The 17969-nt window shown below is 42.3% G+C and overlaps 1 protein-coding gene across 2 annotated transcripts in view; it reads right to left on the bottom strand.

Annotated features, from left to right (window-relative positions):
* CFAP61 (cilia and flagella associated protein 61) overlaps window positions 1-17969 on the bottom strand; it is a 301491-nt gene that overhangs the window by 187679 nt on the left and 95843 nt on the right. For both annotated transcript variants that reach the window (XM_010369117.2, XM_030914334.1), the window contains exons 10-13: window positions 16732-16806; window positions 11981-12159; window positions 9776-9815; window positions 6750-6889 (exon numbers count right to left, since the gene is read on the bottom strand). In XM_010369117.2, the coding sequence (XP_010367419.1) occupies window positions 6750-6889; window positions 9776-9815; window positions 11981-12159; window positions 16732-16806 (434 nt within the window). The remainder of the gene's footprint in view (window positions 1-6749; window positions 6890-9775; window positions 9816-11980; window positions 12160-16731; window positions 16807-17969) is intronic.

Genomic DNA, 17969 nt, shown 5'->3' on the forward strand with positions numbered 1-17969 from the left:
AAAAATTTTCTCGTATTCTGTAGGTTGTCTGCTCACTCTGATGATAGTTTCTTTTGTAATAAATCACAATTCTTTTCTACCAGATGATGTATTCATTAAAAAAGCAGAGCCGGGCGCGGTGGCTCAAGCCTGTAATCCCAGCACTTTGGGAGGCCCAGGCGGGCAGATCACGAGGTCAGTAGATGGAGACCCTCCTGGCTAACACGGTGAAACCCCGTCTCTACTAAAAATACAAAAAACTAGCTAGGCGCGGTGGCGGGCGCCTGTAGTCCCAGCTACTCGGAGGCTGAGGCGGGAGAATGGCGGGAACCCGGGAGGCGGAGCTTGCAGTGAGCCGAGATCGTGCCACTGCACTCCAGCCTGGGCGACACAGCGAGACTCCGTCTCAAAAAAAAAAATAAAAAATAAAAAATGAAAAAAATAAAAAAGCAGAAGCCCCGGCCGGGCACAGTGGCTCACGCCTGTAATCCCAGCACTTTAGGAGGCCAAGGTGGGTAGATCAGGAGGTCAGGAGATTGAGACCATCCTGGCTAACATGGTGAAACCCCATCTCTACTAAAAATAAAAAATAAAATAAAAAGTAGCTGGGCATCATGGCCGGTGCCTGTAGTCCCAGCTACTCAGGAGGCTGAGGCAGGAGAATGGCATGAAACCCGGGAGGCAGAGCTTGCAATGAGCCAAGATCACACCACTGGACTCCAGCCTGGGCGACAGAGTGAGACTCCATCTCAAAAAACAACAAGCAAACAAACAAACAAACAAACGCCCCTACGGTGCTTCTCAAACTTTTAATGTGCATGAAAGTCAACTGGTGCACTTGTTAGCAACACAGATTCAGAAAACCTGGGGCAGGGTCTGGGATTCTGCATTTTAGCAAAGTCTCAGCAGATGCTGCTGCTGCCGATCCCTGGACCACACCTGCAGTGGAACTGAAGAGCATATGAAGAAAGAACTGTCCTTGAGTAAAATGAGGTAACCTTGAGAAGGGAAGCCAGGTGCTAAGGAGCAAGAAGGAAGAATATGCCACGGTCCATGATGACCGTATACCCAGCCCACCCCGATGACCTTCTTTAAGGGACAAACAAGCTCTTGTAAAGTCTCACTTTCTAAAAGCCAGGTGTGAGTCCTCATGTCACTGAGCATCACTGGATAGTGCCCTGACTTACAAAGGACCCTGGCTGCTGCACCTGAGCTCCTCCTGCATTCCTGGCTGACACGCAGGTGCAGGGGACTGGCTGGAAACACCTCAGCACTTAAAGACAAGGCCATGGGGACGCAGGGACAGAAGGATGGCCCTGTGCAGGCACTGCCACCTCGGGGTAACTCATGCCAGGAACCCAGAAAGGTGATGGGAAGTCATCTTTAAGGTCTCCCCCACTCTCACATTTCCAAACTTCATTTCGTGTGATATGAAATTCCACCAAATTCATTTGTTAGTACACTCATTTCTTTTTAAATACAAACATTGCTGGGGTGTAAGGGTGGGGGTTGCCCTTCCTTCTCATTTCTCTAGGGGCTTCTTCAGGTTGGCCGCCCTCCTTTCTCTCCGCCACTCCTGCAGCCACGATCAGCTGCCTGCAGAGGGTGCAGGAGTGTGGACTTTAAAAGAGCAAAGGGAAGAACGATGTTGTACTCCCTATAGGAACTGAGCAATATTGACAGGCAAAGCTACCATTTTTAACATTAAATGTGTGGTTTCACTAAAAAGCTTTTTATGCTTAGAATATGGTTTAAAGAATTAAAGAGGAGATCTATGCTTTCTGTAGAAAACAACTGCCCACTGCCATGTGCACCCCTAATGGTGATAAGAGTGTGGGTTTTGAGGGATGCCTTCCCCTATGGGACCGTGCATAGCTTCTTGAATGGAAAAAGGCAATGGGCACAACCATGGCACTTGGAGAAGCTACAGAAGCACACAGGCAGGGAACCTGGTGTGGGCTGGCAGGCGTGCTGGCGACAAACTGGAGGAGGCTGTGAAGGAGGGTTCCTGATGAGGGCTCAGGTGGCAGCTGCGACAACACATGACTTGTGAAAGACACAAAAACTAGTTCAGCTTCTGAGTCTTTAATATTTCAGAAAAGAACCCAGGTATACATCATAAGCTCCAATTTTAAATGCAAGTGATTCAAGAAAAAGAAGCCGGCAATGAAAAAGGTTACGAAGAAAAGCCAGGGCTCCACTGCAACCAAACTAATTCCCAGATAAGTGTTGAAAGTCTCATCATTGAAAAGATTTAGATTTTATTTTTAAGAAAAGTAATGCATGGACATAGTAAAAGAGTGTGTAAGAAAAGAATATGAATATAAATTATGTAATTAAAGCTACTAAGAACAAGGCCGCTACTACAGCCAGACCGATGACCCCTTCCTAGATCCGTATCATCTCATTGCTCTCCATCTCCAGAGCCTTTATTCAACTGGATTTATTCAGAGTGAAAACTCCAAGAAAAAAAGTCACCAATGCATTTAAGAATGCGGAGCATAAAGTACATTTAAAAAATTCTACTTGAATCATAATACAATATAAAATCTCAGTGTAGAAAAAATTAACTACATTTTTCTGTCACAGAAGTACTGCACACCCACTGATTTTTAAAAATTCAAACAGAAATAACCCATTTAAAAATACGCAAAATACTTAAACAGACACCTCACCAAAGAAGATACACAGTTGGCAAATAAGCATATAAGACATGCTCAACACCACATGTCATTAAAACAGCGAGGTACCACTAACATACTGATTAGAATGGCTAAAATCCAAAACACTGATGACACCAAATGCTGGCAAGGGTGTGCAGCAGTGGGAACTCATTCACTGCTGGTGGGAATGCAAAATGGCTCAGCCACTCTGTCAGATAGTTTGACAGTTTCTTGTAAAACTAAACATATTCTGGTCATAGGATCCAGCAACTGTACTCTTTGGTAGTCATCTAAAAGTCAAAAACTTACACCCACATAAAAACCTACACATGAATGTTTATAGCAGCTTTATTCATAACTGCTCAAACTTGAAAGCAACAAGAGGTTTTTCAATTAGATAAATGGGTAGACATACTGTGGTACATCCAGACAACGGAATATTATCCAGGGCTACAAAGAAATAAGTTAGCCAGTTATGAAAAGACATGGAGGAACCTTAAAAACATATTAATCAGTGAAAAAAGCCAATCTGAAAAGGCTACTAACACGATTCCAACTTTATGACATTCTGTAAAACGTAAAATTCTGGAGACAGTAAAAAGACCAGTGGTTGACAGTGTTGTGGGAAATGAGGGATGAACAGACAGAGCACAGAGGATGTTTAGGAGAGGAAAACTATTCTGTGTGCTATCATAACAGTGGATACATGTCATTACACATTTGTCCAAAGCCATAGGACGTACAACACCAACAGTGAACCCTAATGTAAACTATGGACATTGGTTGATAATGATATGTCAGTGGTGGTTCATCGATTACAACAAATGTGCCAATCTAGTGCCGGATGTTCATGATGCAAGAGTCTGTGTATGGTGGTGGAGAAGGGACTTGTGAGAACTCTCTGCACTTTCTGCTCAATTTTGCTGTAAACCTAAAACTACTCTTTTGAAAAAAAGTTTATTGGCCAGGTGTGGTGGCTCACACCTGTAATTGCAACACTGGGAGGCCAAGGTGGGTAAACTGCTTGAGCCCAACAGAGTTCAAGATAAGCCTGGGGAACATGATGAAACCCCATCTCCACAAAAAATAAAAAAATCAGCCAGGTGTTGTGGCACATGTCCTGTTGTGGTCCTGGCTACTTGGGAGGCTGAGATGGGAGGATCACCTGAGCTTGGGAGGTTGAGGCTCCAGTGAGCCATGATTGTGCCACTGCACTCCAGCCTGGGCAAGAGAATGAGATGCTGTCTAAAAAAAAAATGTTTATTAATTAAAACAAAAAAAATCAAACATAACAGATAGATGTAATGCAAAAAGTCAGTCACCATCTTCACCTACAATTCCCAGTCCTGTTTCCCAGAGGCATATAAGGTTAATGAAATCCTATGTACCTTTTCAGAACTTCTACACAAACACAAGATAAAAACTAGATATAAGGTTCGCATAGTAACCTTTTTCCTCTTCTTTTTAATTAAGGAATCAACTGAGTTTCTTACTGGGCACATGCCCAACCTGCCAGCAACATATCTTGCAGGCTCCCTTGCAGCTAAGTAGGGCCATGAGACTAAGTTCCTTAGCACACAATATGAACAGAGGTGATTCATGTCTCCTGAGAGCAAAGTGCTTCTCCTCCTCCACTTCTCGTTCCACCCTTCCCTGTGGGCTGCAATGTGGCTACGGCACTCCGAGCTAGCTCTGAGCACAAGGAGGAAAAGTCCACTCTGGCCATGAGTCTGAAACTCTTGCATGCCACGGAGCCCTTTAACACTCTGGTGATGCTGTGAACTCCTTCCCAGACAAATGTTTCTACATTCATAAAATAAAACACAGAGGATTACAAATTATCTTGAAACACAGTTAGCAAAATGTTTTTTAAAATGTGTTACAGTAATGCCTGTGCCTCTTTGTTAATGCATTAAATAACAAATTCTGGTTGAGAATAAAATCACTGAAATTTCAAAGTAGGGTAAATATATGTGATATTTTTGAGACATCTGCAACAACAAAAACATGAACAAAAATATGTGTCATTTCTACTGGCTACAAAGTCGTGGTTTCTGCTAACACTATGAGACCTGTCAGCTCCAGTCACGATGGAAGGACACACTAAACTTCACTTACAGGTTAGTGGAATAAAGATGTCGCTTTTCTTCCCATCCAGATTCACAGACCTCATGCTTCTCTCTGGATATGTTAGGTAAAGACCCTTGCTTTATGGAGTGGAGGAGCAATAAGAGAAGGAACTTCAGTTCCTGGACAATTTCATGGGAAAAAGGCTGATAGTCTCCTTAGACCACATGCTCATGTCTGGACTACTGCAGGACTGAGACAGAACTGGCTCAAGGCAGTTGTGTTTAGGGGTCACTCTGATAAAACAGTTTAGCAATAGTGCTGACTGCTACCTAAGAACACTTTACAACAATCAGATGGGATTATACCAACCACACCAGGTAGAGAAACAGTATGTGGGGGTCATGAGTTGGCTCCGTAAGCTAAAAGCCTAGGTTCCAATTTCAGTTCTGCCACTTTCTGCTGTGTGGACTGTAGACTAGTTACTCAACCTCTCTATGTCTCAGTCTTCTTACCTGTGAAATGAGAATAATGATACCTAACTAATTAAGTCACTGTGAGTGTTGACACATGGCAAGTGATTATTAAGAAAGTGCCTGGCACACTACAAATCCTCAATAAATGTTAATTATCATTAGTATTAGTACTTGTACTATTGTGGTTTGACTGTTTTTCTCACCATCCTAGATATCTTTCCACATAGGATACAGAAATCTGGTTTTATTTCTTCAAATCTTTATCATAATGTACTAAATGAATTTGCTAAAATTCTTTTAACCAGTCCCTAATTATGAAGTGAACATCTAGGATGTTTCTCAAAGTTTCACTCAAATGGTTAACACAGCACTTACAGAGCGAGCTCTCTGACGCTCCTCCACCAAACCTTTCGTCAGAAGATTGTGCGTCAACTTTATTGAGGTCTAATTTACATACAATAAAAGGCACTCATTTCAAGTGTGCAGTTTGATGAGCCTCAGAATATTTTGTAACAATAAGATAGAAGATATTAAATGTACACTGATTTTTGGTTTTTTTCCTGTACAGTCTGGTCATGCCTTTTATTAATTGTTCTATTTAGGAATTAAATGATTTTCTTATTGATTCATTAAAGCTCTTTACATATTAAATATACCCACCTTTTGTCTGCCATATTTGTTTAAAACATCCTTCTGTTGGTCAGTTACATTTTAATTAAATCAGGTGGTTCAAAAAACTTGGTATAGTATAAGCAACCTTAATTTTTTTCTTTCATGTTTTAAAAAGAACTTTCTCATTCTGAGACGTGATAAAGGCCAATCTTTACTCACTTTCCTCATCCAGCACTCCGTATTACTTTCTCAGGAAAGTTTCATCTGGCTGGGCCAACTCTCCCAATGTTCCATGCTCAGTACCACATGCCCAGCACTGGTTACTCCCATCACAGTTGCAGTTTTACACAATGTGTGTCCATAAGCCTTGAAAAGGCAGGGACCATGTCTGTATGTTGTTCACCATTGTGTTCTCAGAACTTGGCACAGAACCTAGCACTGTAAATATATTTTCTAATTTTTATGTTTTCAATATTTACATTTAACTCTTTAATCACCTGAGAATCTATTTTACGATAGAGTATCAAAAAAGTTTCTATCCTCATTTTGTCCCACCATTTACAGAAGAATCCTTCCTTTCCCCACTGTTGTGACACACACTTTGTCATGAATGTATTATATACACACATTCACATACAAAGCTCAATCTGCACACTGAGTTCCTACTATACTGGGTCTGTTTCTCGTGTTACATTGTTCTGCCTACAGAATCAGTCAACGTGGCCTTGTCTTGATTGTCGTGGAGCTCTATTATGTTTTAATATCTGACAGGACAAATCTCTTCTCAAGTGCCATTCTTTCTCTAAATGTATTAGTTAAAATCACTTAATCAAGCCCTCTTCTAATAAAAGATGATCTTTAAAATAAATTATTAAAATAGCAAGGAGCTCTTTGTTCCCTTGTCTTCTGTAATTTCATGGATTGCTGTGTGGCCAAACATGTGTCTACTCACTTGAGCAAGCCGGCCCGATGGAAGACGTAGAGGTCCTGCTCGAGGGTGCAGGTGCTGAAAGGGACCATTTTCACGAAGTTCTGGATGAGGATGAACTCAGGGGTGAGATGGGGCAGAGAAATTACACAGAAGTTCTTATCCTAACATCATCAAAAACCGGGACACAGAGAAAGAATAAAAAACCATTAATCAAAAAACAAATTTCTCTAAAAAACACCAAGAAAACTAGAAGCAAAACGTGTTCGTTAAGGAGAGGATACTCAAATTACCTTTCTGTAATTTGGAAAATAATCACATAAAATTCACGAAATAAGCAACCACAAGAGCATGGAAAAAGTATCTTTGTGTCTCACTGAAACCTGAATAAATTAATCTTATACACGATGGCAGTCATTCAGCATAACTCTTCTGGGGAAGTAGTTTTTAAACCAAGACAATTCATACTTGCAAGTTCACTTGTGTCACAAAGTCAGTGAGGTAGCATGGTGTCCCAGCAAAGGCCTCTTGCTTACTAAGTGACCTTACACCAGTGACCCCTTCCTCTTGTGAGACAGGAGAATGACACTCCAGGCCTTTTTTGGCTCTAAAATTCTGTGATTATCCATAAACCAATGTGTATGTATTTTATCATGACATGATCCCAGTTGGATGAACAGATCCATGAGCATGACTAAACCTAGGCAGTGGGTTTAGTTAGTAGACACAAGAGGTCCTGCATGTCCTGAGGGCTGTCATTCGCCTATTCTAGGCCTGCCCTCTCAGTACAGTAGACAATGAAATGTGGCTAGTATGGCAAAAGAACTAAATTTTAAATTTTATTTCATTTAAATTCATTTAAATTAAAAAAATTGATAATTCCATTACTGGAAAAGTTTTATGTGTGCTTGGATTGTGTGAATCTACTTATCCAACTGTAAATTTTATAACATCTAAATACAGATGAACTATTTCTGATGAAAATTCAGTACTTGTATTGAGATGTGCTATAGATGTGAAATACATATTAGATTTCAAAGACTTAGCATGAGAAAAAGAATGTAAATAGCTCACTAATAAGTTTTCATATTGATTATATGTTGAAATGATTACATTTGCCCAGGCACAGTGGCTCACTTCTGGAATCCCAGTACTTTGGGAGGTCAAGATGGGAGGACCACTTGAGCCTAGGAGTTCGAGCCCGGCCTGGGCAAGATGGCGAGATCCCATCTCTACAATTTTTTTTTTTTTAATTAGCTGGGCATGGTGGCATGTCCCTGCTATTTGGGAGGCTGAGGCAGGATGATCTCTCGAGCCAAGGAGATTGAGGCAGTAGTGAGCTATGATTGCGACACTGCATGCAGCAAAGTGAGACCCTGTCTCTTTAAAAACAGGATTGGGACATATTAAGTTAAATAAAAGATATTATCATATAAACTTCATCTGTTCCTTTTTCTTTTTTTCCTTGTGGCTCTTGGAACATTCAGAATTACCGATGTGGCTCACAATCCCTGTCTGGACAGTGCTGCTCTAGGCTATCTGAGCTTCACGCAGCTGCCTGATCCTCTGCCAGGTCCCTGCAGAAGCAGCCTGCTCTTCCCAAAGCTAATTTGTCCCTTTGGGATCTCGCCTCCTCTTGAATCCTGTAAAGGCATTATTTGTGCTATTCCAAAACCCTGGGGACATTTGTGCAGCTCAAAGGAGTGAATCATTGTTTGACCTTATCTTCCTTCTTTTTAGCAAATTAGCAAGACTCCTTTTGGGGAAACTGAGAGTCAAGTTGCTGAAATACTCAAGTTGAAAATAAGGACTGGGTGCCAAGTCTGGGTGGGCTTCCTCTGGGAGGGGGAGACTAACTATAATGAGTTGCTTCATCTTGGATTTGAAGGATTAAGGATGAAGCAATCAAGGTTATTTTCTTCCTGTCGTCCATGTTCCGAAGTCAAATAGAATTGAAATGTAAACAGCTCTTGTAACTTTTTAAAGCCAGCATTACTTTTATAATGTTAAAGATTTACCTTTACATGGACTTTAAAATAGGAAATAATTAAAATTAGTGAAATTTATTTGAGGAGTCTTTGAGGGAAATCAACTTTGTAAATCCTATGTTTAGGGTAATCTACATTGTTTTGAAAGTGCCTTAATAATCAATTTTTTAAAATTATGATGGAGAACGTATTGCCTTATTACATAGCTTCATTATAATAAAAATGAGGAAATAAAACTTAACATCACATAGTTTTAAGACAAAATAATTAAAGTATACTTGTTTTTGCCTCATGAGAAAGAGTATCTAGGAAATATAAAGCAATAGATATTTTTATTGAAATCAGTCAACTGAAGAAGTACAGTTGTTGACTTTACTTAATTAACAGGCCTGTCTTTATAAAAAACGCTTTTTGTCCCTCAAAACTTCCTTCCCCATTTTCTTTCCTTCAATAAAGGAGTGTGAGAGTTCGGCTGGATCTCCATCCCTAGAGAACAATGAGACAAGAATGTAGGCAGAAGCCCAAGACACCCTGACATGGAGAATCTTATTTGCACTTGGATATTGCCCTGCAGGCCCATTCACCAATGTGGGTTGAGCCCCCTCTACAAGACAGGCATGAAGTCAGGCCTGAGGAACTAGTAGGGAAAGAAATACCAACCTGAAAATCAACAAGTCCCTACTTTGCTACCCTCAGAAAAGTATTATGATGGTTTCAGAACACTTATAGCCAATATAACCTATCAAATAACATAACTGTGTCATTCACTTTAATTTCTGACATTTTCATATATTACTATAAATGATTTGATTCTGATAAAATACTGGTAAGGCTATGTCTAAAAGAAATTCTGCATTTAAAGAGAACTGCTAAAATAGCATGACTTAAAAATTCTTGAAAATGACAATACTTTCTATTTTTATGAGCTCATGACATGCCATTTGACCTTATTCTCAGAACACAAACCTCAACATTGATAGCATAATAAATTTATGACATTTTACTTTTATATAACTTCTCTAAGCTTACAAAATCAGTTCTCAAAATTCAGCATGTACTTACAGAAAAAAGACTGAAAACAAAATTCATAAAATCCAGCGACCTGTAAACAAGACAGTAAGCACTGTCACTGCCCTGCAAACAAATGCAACATCAGCGGACATTTACAGAGATTTACAGCTCCCTCCCCTCGGGCAGTGATTAGCCAACCACTAGTCAGAACGTGTGTCTAGCTGAACACTAATGGGGTGCATAAGTCGCAAGCTTCATATGCCAGTAATAAAGTATTCTGCAGAACTGAAGGCACTTTCACATCAATTAATAATCTCTGTGCATTTGAAAAGCCAAAACAAAATTGGTCACTCTGTGCCTCCGATCCTTCCCGTCTGTTTTGAAAGAGTTAAGAGGAGAGGTGGGAAATATTATAGGCTGCTTCTGATCTTTTTCCCTTTTATCTGTCGAAGATTTTCTGACTAGCTGCAGATGTAAGTTTATAGGCAAACTACACTGGGTCATCAAATTCCTGTTTCAAAATTCAAAAAGTATACTCTAAGCACAATCATATTTAAATGTACCAATAAAATAAATATAAAGCAACAAATATAGAAAGGCTTTACAAGTTTTTAGATGTCTACGACACAATTAGAATAAAAAGAATTTATCTTTTCAATGTCCCAGATCTCCACAGAAGCCAAAAACTCAAGACGAAAAAAGTTAAAGTACAACATGGTTCCAGGGGATGCTGGGAGATTGGGAACATGTTTAAACAGAACCTCTGAAGAGGAACTGTCCAGCTATTCTTGGTCATCTAAAAGACATTCTAGAGCCTTCCATTCCATCAAAATGGGCCAATCATTTCCTCTTCGAGATGGTTCTATGAACAGATGAGTCGGTGCCAAGGAGATGTGGCATCCAGGCACTGAGGGCAGCGTCCAGTGTTCAGACCACAGGAGAACAGTAAGCACTGAACATATGGGTGTTCTGGAGGGGCGGGGTGGGTAGCTATGAGGTCTGGTGGGCGCCGGGGCTTTAGACAAAGCCCAGCACCATGCATGCCTCCTCCTTGCTTGCTGGATTGCTATTGGGTGTCAATTTATCCCTTGCTCAGATATTCCATGTGGCTGAGGCACCAGCTGCAGATTCTGGGTAGAACATGAGCTAAGGGATGCAGCCCATCTCCTCTATCTCCTTGTGGCATGGGCTCATCACAGCCTTTGGCTCAGGAATGAACACACAGTCCTGTCAGCCTTCATGGGACTTTGGCTGGAAAAAGCTGGGCCCATCCTGGCAAGTCCTCCTCACTGGATTTTGATGCAGACCTGAGACTGTCAGTGGTCTTAGGCCCAGGATGGGGCACTCCTCTGAGAAAGGGGCCAATAGTAGGGAAGTAGGGTGATATGGTTTGGCTGTGTCCCCACCCAAATCTCATCTTGAATTGTAGCTACCACAATTCCCAAGTGTTGTGGGAGGGACTCTGTAGGAGATAACTGAATCCTGGGGGCAGTTCCCCCATACCGTTCTCGTAGTAGTGAATAAGTCTCACGAGATCTCATGGTTTCATAAGAGGAAACTCCTTTCACTTGGCTCTCATTGTCCTTTTGCCTGCTGCCATGTAAGACGTGGCTTTTGTCTTCCCCCATGATTGTGAGACCTCCCCAGCCATATGGAACTGTGAGTTCATTAAACCTCTTTTTCTTTATAAATTACCCAGTCTTGAGTAGGTCTTTATCACCAGCATGAAAACAAACTAATACACAGGCTGAAGAGGTAGACAGAGAAACTTGGTCCTTGATTTGGTTATCTAAACAAATCCTAGATTAAGCCATATTTAAATTAGTCTCATCACTGGAGTTATCCTTAGGTATGTGAGGCAATTATTCAATTTTTTTTCCAAAGCCAGTTTGGTTGGATTTTCTGTTACTTGCAACCAAAGACTCTAGAAAACCAGTAACCCAAATCCAAATTCTCCAAGAAACGCAAACTTTACAGAATGGGAGCAGCATGTGGTTATGTAAGTGGTAATTTTCCATATTCCCAATTGTTACACAGGTGGGCCAGCTTTCTAGCCCACTTCTGTAGCCCTTGTTAAAATGTGATGGACTAGAATCTCTGGATGGGGCTTAGGAATTTGTGGTTTTTAAAAATTCCCCAGGAGATTAGGATGCGGGCCAGGTTTGGAAATTACTGGCTTTGTAAAGTTAAAATGTTGGGCCACCAATGCCAGAAGAGATTCTCACTGTGACAGCCAGCCAGAAGGTCAGTACTTGCCTTGCTTCGTATTTCTCATCAATACAAAACAGCTGAATACAAAAAGCAGCTGAGGCTCCCCTGTAGATGGGGCGGAAGTGGACGGGCTCTTCAGGCAGTAAGAGCGATGCCAAGCTCCTACTGCTGACATGGTGATCCTGTGCATATCCAGTGGAGACGTCACTGAGTTTTTCTATGTCCTAGAGCAAGGAGACAGGAGGAGCCAATGAGAATCCTGTCAATTCCCTATAATTTAGTGGGCTGGTGTTTGCATTATCTCTACATGACACTGTTCTGAGGACAGGTGTGACTGTCTCACCCGAAACAACTCATCCTGAGCCAGGCCTGGTTTTAAGGAGAGGTTCTTAATGAGATACTCAAAATTTATAAAATGTTTTTAAAAACTAGTTCTTCAATGAGAACACATGGACACAGGGAGGGGAACAACACACACTGGGGCCTGTCGGGGGGTTAAGGGGGGAAGGGGAGGGAGAGCATTAAGACAAATACCTAATGCAGGCAGGGCTTAAAACCTAGATGACGGGTTGACAGGTGCAGCAAACCACCATGGCACGTGTATACCTAGGTAACAAACCTGCACGTTCTGCACATGTATCCCAGAACTTAAAATAAAATTTAAAAAATAATAATAAAGAAAAAAAAAAACTAGTTCTCACATGAAGGTCTCACACGAGACAAATAGTTTCAGTTGGCCTTTGACATAGGGTCCATATTTTAACTGCATCCTGGGGTGGATATTAGAGCGTTGTAGTATTACATACATATTATAGTAACTCAGGAAGCAAAATACTTCTCTCCCTAAAACTGTGTTCATTGTGATACAAGAATTTTTGAATCTTGGGACTGGTCAGGTGGCCCTGGGAGTAACTGTGGTGGGGAGGTGGAGCCCAGGAAGGTCAAATGGACCACAGCCACCTGGAAAGTCAGGGCTGAAGCTGTTCTGTCTTGGTTCAGGTACATCTAAAAAGGTGTCATAACTCAGAAGATGATTCCTTTTGAGATCCCTCATGGAGTTCTTTTAAATCAAAGTAATACATGCATATAGAAAAATTTAAAATAATATCAGCACCAAACATTTATTAAGAAAATCAGCAGTTCTCTGTCCTTCCAAGTCTCTACCCCCATTGAACAGAACTTTCAACCTTTTCATTTCTTTGGGTATTTACCTCTATATTTCTGAACAGTATGTTTATGGTGCTATTTCTAAATTCATTCATTTTTAGAATTTCCTACTGGATATTGATGTAGTGGCTAGATTAATCCCTCTTATCCTACCCTCTTCCCCACATCTTATCCCCCAGGATAATTACATCACAATTCAGGGTTAAATCCATAAGTATTTACACTAATATGAATGTGTAAGTTCTGCTGTTGCTGAGGAAAGTAGTGTAATATGACAATGTTTTCATGTGTGTGCTTAGTTTTTATTCACTTGGTTTCCTAAATTTTTCACTTGCTTTATCAGATTTGCCAAGTGTTGGTCACTACTATTTTCCAAATGATCAGGCATTTGAGATAATATATGAGCTTCCTTTTTTCTCCCCTCTAATCTGGACTTGCAGCTCTGCTGGCCTGCCTATATTGCAGCTCCTATTTCATAAGTTCCAGGTCTTTGTCTTTTTTGTGCATCATTTAGGCCTTTATATCACTAGAGCACATTTTTAGCTTCCCAAAAGCAACACGCTTGAGAGGCAAAACTCCACAGACACTGGCTAACTGGGGTGATCAGGCAGAGATATGGGGTTATTATTGGGTGGCCACCTTCAGTGACATTATCTGAAGGCATTTTCTTTGGGCCTGTCAGTTTTTGGGGGACTTAAGTTCTCCAATATCCTGCACGGGGAACTGTGGTAGCTAGAACAGTGGCCCCCAAAGATGTTACAGGTCCTAGTCCCTGCAACCTGTAAATATGTTATCTTTCAGGGCACAGGGATTATGCAGATGTCATCACATGAAGGGTTCTATGATGAGGAGATGCTCCTGGATGATCTGGGTGGGGCCCAGTGGAATTGCAGGGATCTGCTAAGAGGGAGGCAGCAGGTCCGAGTCAGAGGGATGAAGATGCTGCGCTGCCAGCTCTGAAGATGGAGGAAGGGGCCACAGGGCATGGAATGCAAGTGGCTTCTAGAAGCTGGCAAAGGCAAGGGAACAGATTCTCCCCCAGAGTCTCCAGAAGGAACACGCCCCTGTCTACACCTGAAGCTCAGCACACTCAAACCCATTGTGGAATTCTAACCTCCAGAACTGCACAATAATAAATTTGTGTTGTTATAAGCCATGAAGTTTGGGGTAATGTGTTACAGCAGCAATAGAAACTAATACAAGGCCTGGCTCCTGGCATTGAGAGGGCGTGGCTGGAGGAGGGGCTGTGGATCCTCTGTTCGAAATGGGGAATTCCACTTACTTGTCTGTTCTCTATCCTTCACCGTTACAACGCCCATGCAGCACAGGCTAAATCTGAATTAGCAGCAGCCTCTGTTCAATTTCTCTAGAGAACAGTCATTTTATCCTCTCACTTGGGGTGTGGCTGACAACCTAACTGGAGTCTGCAGGGATCCAGTGTTCCAGTCACTCCACATCAGACTACCTAGTTTCTCAGCCCAGTTCCTCACCCCACCTTCTGCAAACCTCCAGTCTTCAGCCTTGTGCAGAATTCACACACTTTTCACCAGTCTCTCCTCTCATAAAGATGCTTGAGTTTCACCTTCCTCAGCTGTGCTAAGCCAGTGTAAACTCCTCCACTGATTTTTTTATTCTCAATATTTTTAAAGTGTTTATCTTCCAATATCTCCTCTCCATCTCATCTTTGTGGATTTGCGCCCTTTTTATTCCTTTACTGTCATTTCAGTGGTTTTCTCCGGTAGGGAGAGGAGATAAAAATAGGAGATCAAGCCACCTTGTTGACTCAGGTGTCTTCTGGGGTTCCAACATGTTTGATGCAGTGGTGGGGGCAGCCATCCTGTCCCTCCATCCACATCTTTGCTTGGGTTCATAAGGGAACGGCTACCGTCTTAGGAATATTAGAGAGAAAACTGCTGTCCTCTTCTACACCCTGACTTTCCTCCCTAGGGCACAGGGAGTGACCAACTGGTCAGTGAGTCTCCTAGTGCAGGTTGCCCCAGAAACACACCCTGAACTAAGAGTCAGAGAGTCAGTAGTTTACTTGGGGAGCAAAGCCAGGACATTCTGTAAGAGGAGTGGCATGCGAGGTGAGGAAGGGGAGGCTGCCAGCATGGGGTGCTTCAAGATGTGGGTGACTGCGGTGAATCAATCCTACCTGGATCTCTGGGAGCCTAGAGAACACAGTGCAGAGTGGTCCCATCTAAGAGGTGAAGGAGCTGGCGTATTGATTCTCCAATCCCTTCAGTCACTGGCTGATGGCTGCTTCCCCAAACAGCCTGCCCTGCTGCAAACACGGCATGGAAGGAAGACCAGGCACTTGCATTCCTTGTCCTCACAGGGTGCTCAGGAAGAATAAGGGCTAGAGGATATGGGTGGGGCTCCAATAGCACATGCTAACGTGAGATTCAAAAACTGGACCCTGTGCCTGCATTGTGCTGTCTCTTTCTGGCAGCACATCCTGCTCCCAGGGTGCGTGTTTTCTCCTCCCCTCCATGTAATTAGCCAGGAGTGGGGAGACCTTGCGCCACAGGTGAGGCCTGCCTACAACCACATGGGGGCATTTAATTCAGTAAGGAGAAATGGGAAGCCCATTTGTGTTATCGGTCCAAGCTTTGTTCTCTGGTTCAGTGTTAGCCATGAGAAAGGGGTACTTCAATCCCTAGCTGACTTCTGGGTAGACTCCTTTACTGGTCAGAATCCGGAGAGGAGCGGGGCTGGAGAACCTGGCCCTCTGGCAGAACTTGAGCGTCTGGGCTTAGTGTTCAGTGAATCTGTCCCAGTGCCTCTATGGATATGACTAAGCCCCATGTTCCATTCCCTTCTCAAGGGTGCTCTAGGCTTCTGTTCCTGAGTCAGTCCATCCATCACCACGAGGCTCTCGGGAAACTACTGAAATTCCAGGACTGTGCTCATCATCAGGGAATGAAAATGCCTTATTGTACCAATCTCCCACTCAAAGGCCTACAACACCCTCCTCTGCTCCTTAGGAAAAGTTCGAGATCCCGAGCAGGGTTCACAGGACCCTGCCAATCTCTTCTGGAAGCGCCAGGCTTCTGGTAGGGAACAAGAAGGGACACTCCAATCAAGTGGTCAAGGGACCACCTGCAAAGGCATGGGTGGGATGAAGGGAAACCAAGAAAGGATGAGGAAGTCCCCAGGGATGGCCACTGCACTGGTGGAAGATGCTACACTCCTTGGCCTGAATTTGTAGCAGGAGAGAGGACTTCCCAAATCCCGAGATGCATGTGAATGACAGACATACATTAATAACACACCCAGATACAGACACGAGTGCCTATATGTGCATATGATACACAGAAAACCCTTATAAACGTTTTGCCTCTCCAAGATGTTTTCTTTTTGGGCAATGGGAAGGACAGATAAGCTGTATTTACTAAAATTTTTGCAAATAATTTATGTAGAAATGGCAGCTTACAGTACAGGCCGTGCAGAGAATACAGAAGGAAAGATTAATCACAGCAGGGGACGAGGTAAGGAGGTGAGGCTTGGTGCAGCACGTCCTAAAGGAGGTGGGAGGTGTGAGCTGGTGACGACAGGCAGGGAGGTCAGGAAGGGTGTGAAACCCACGGGGTGACCGGGGGCACGCAAAGGCCCTCCTCAAACCGTACCTCTGGTTCACTAACATTTCCACTTTGGACTGCTGTTAAAGCTTCCTCGGATGCAGCTTCTTTGGCAATATTTTCCTGCAAATGAGGACAGCAAGACATGAAAATTAATCAACACCTGCAGTGGTTTAGAGTCCAAGCTCTGGAACAAGCTGCCGGGGTTCAGACCCTGGCTCTACAGCTTACTGGCCTTGTGGCATGAGGAAAATTATGTAGCCTCAGTTTCCTCCTCTGTGAAAAGGGGATGAGAAGAGCATCTATTTCACAAGGGTGTTATGAGGATAAAATAAAGACAGACAGATAGAGAAACAGAGGCTTAGCATAGTGCAGGCGCCTCCTGATTCTCTGGAGATGTTAGTTATTACTCCATTATTCATATTCTTCTGTTTAACTTGAAAGGTGCACTAAGTTTTTTCAAAAAAAAACTACTGTATTGAGGTATTATGATGGTGCAAAAGTAATTGTACCAAAAGTAATTGCATTAAAGTAATGGCAAAAACTGCAACGATTTGTGCACCAAAAGTAATTTGTGCCAACCTAACAGAATTGACATACAATAAGCTACATACAGTTGAAGTGTACTTTTTGAAAAGCTTTGATTTACGTATACACCCATAAAAATATCACCATGATCAAGATAATGAACATGACACATCAACCCCCAAGCTTCCATGTTCCTACGTGCCTCTCACTCCCACCCCTTCTACTCTGCCAACCACAGGCAAACATTGATATGATTTTTGTCATTATAGAGTAGTTTGTACTTTCTGTAATTTTATATTACTGAAATCAAATAGCATTTACTCTTGATCTGGCTTCTTTCACTCTGCATATTTACTTTGAAATTCATCCATGCTGTTACACGCATCAGTGTTTTAGTCCTCTTTGTCCCTGAGTAGTACCCATGGTGTGGATGCACCATACTGCCTCTACATCCTCACCAACACTTGGAATGCTTAATCTTTCTAGTTTTGGTCATTCTAATAGATGTGTAGTTGTATCTGATTGTGGTTTTAATTTGCATTTCTCTAATGACTAATGAGATTGAGTGTCATTTCATGTGATGTCTTCTTTTGGAAACTTCAAATCTGTTACCCATTTTTAATTAGTTTTTTAATTTTGTATTATCGTGTTTTGAGAGTTTTTAAAAATATGTTGTAGAGCCGGGCTCGGTGGCTCAAGCCTGTAATCCCAGCACTTTGGGAGGCCAAGACAGGCAGATCACGAGGTTAGGAGATCGA

This window comes from Rhinopithecus roxellana, chromosome 13 (genome assembly GCF_007565055.1).
Source record: "Rhinopithecus roxellana isolate Shanxi Qingling chromosome 13, ASM756505v1, whole genome shotgun sequence".
NCBI classification, from domain to species: Eukaryota; Metazoa; Chordata; class Mammalia; order Primates; family Cercopithecidae; genus Rhinopithecus; species Rhinopithecus roxellana.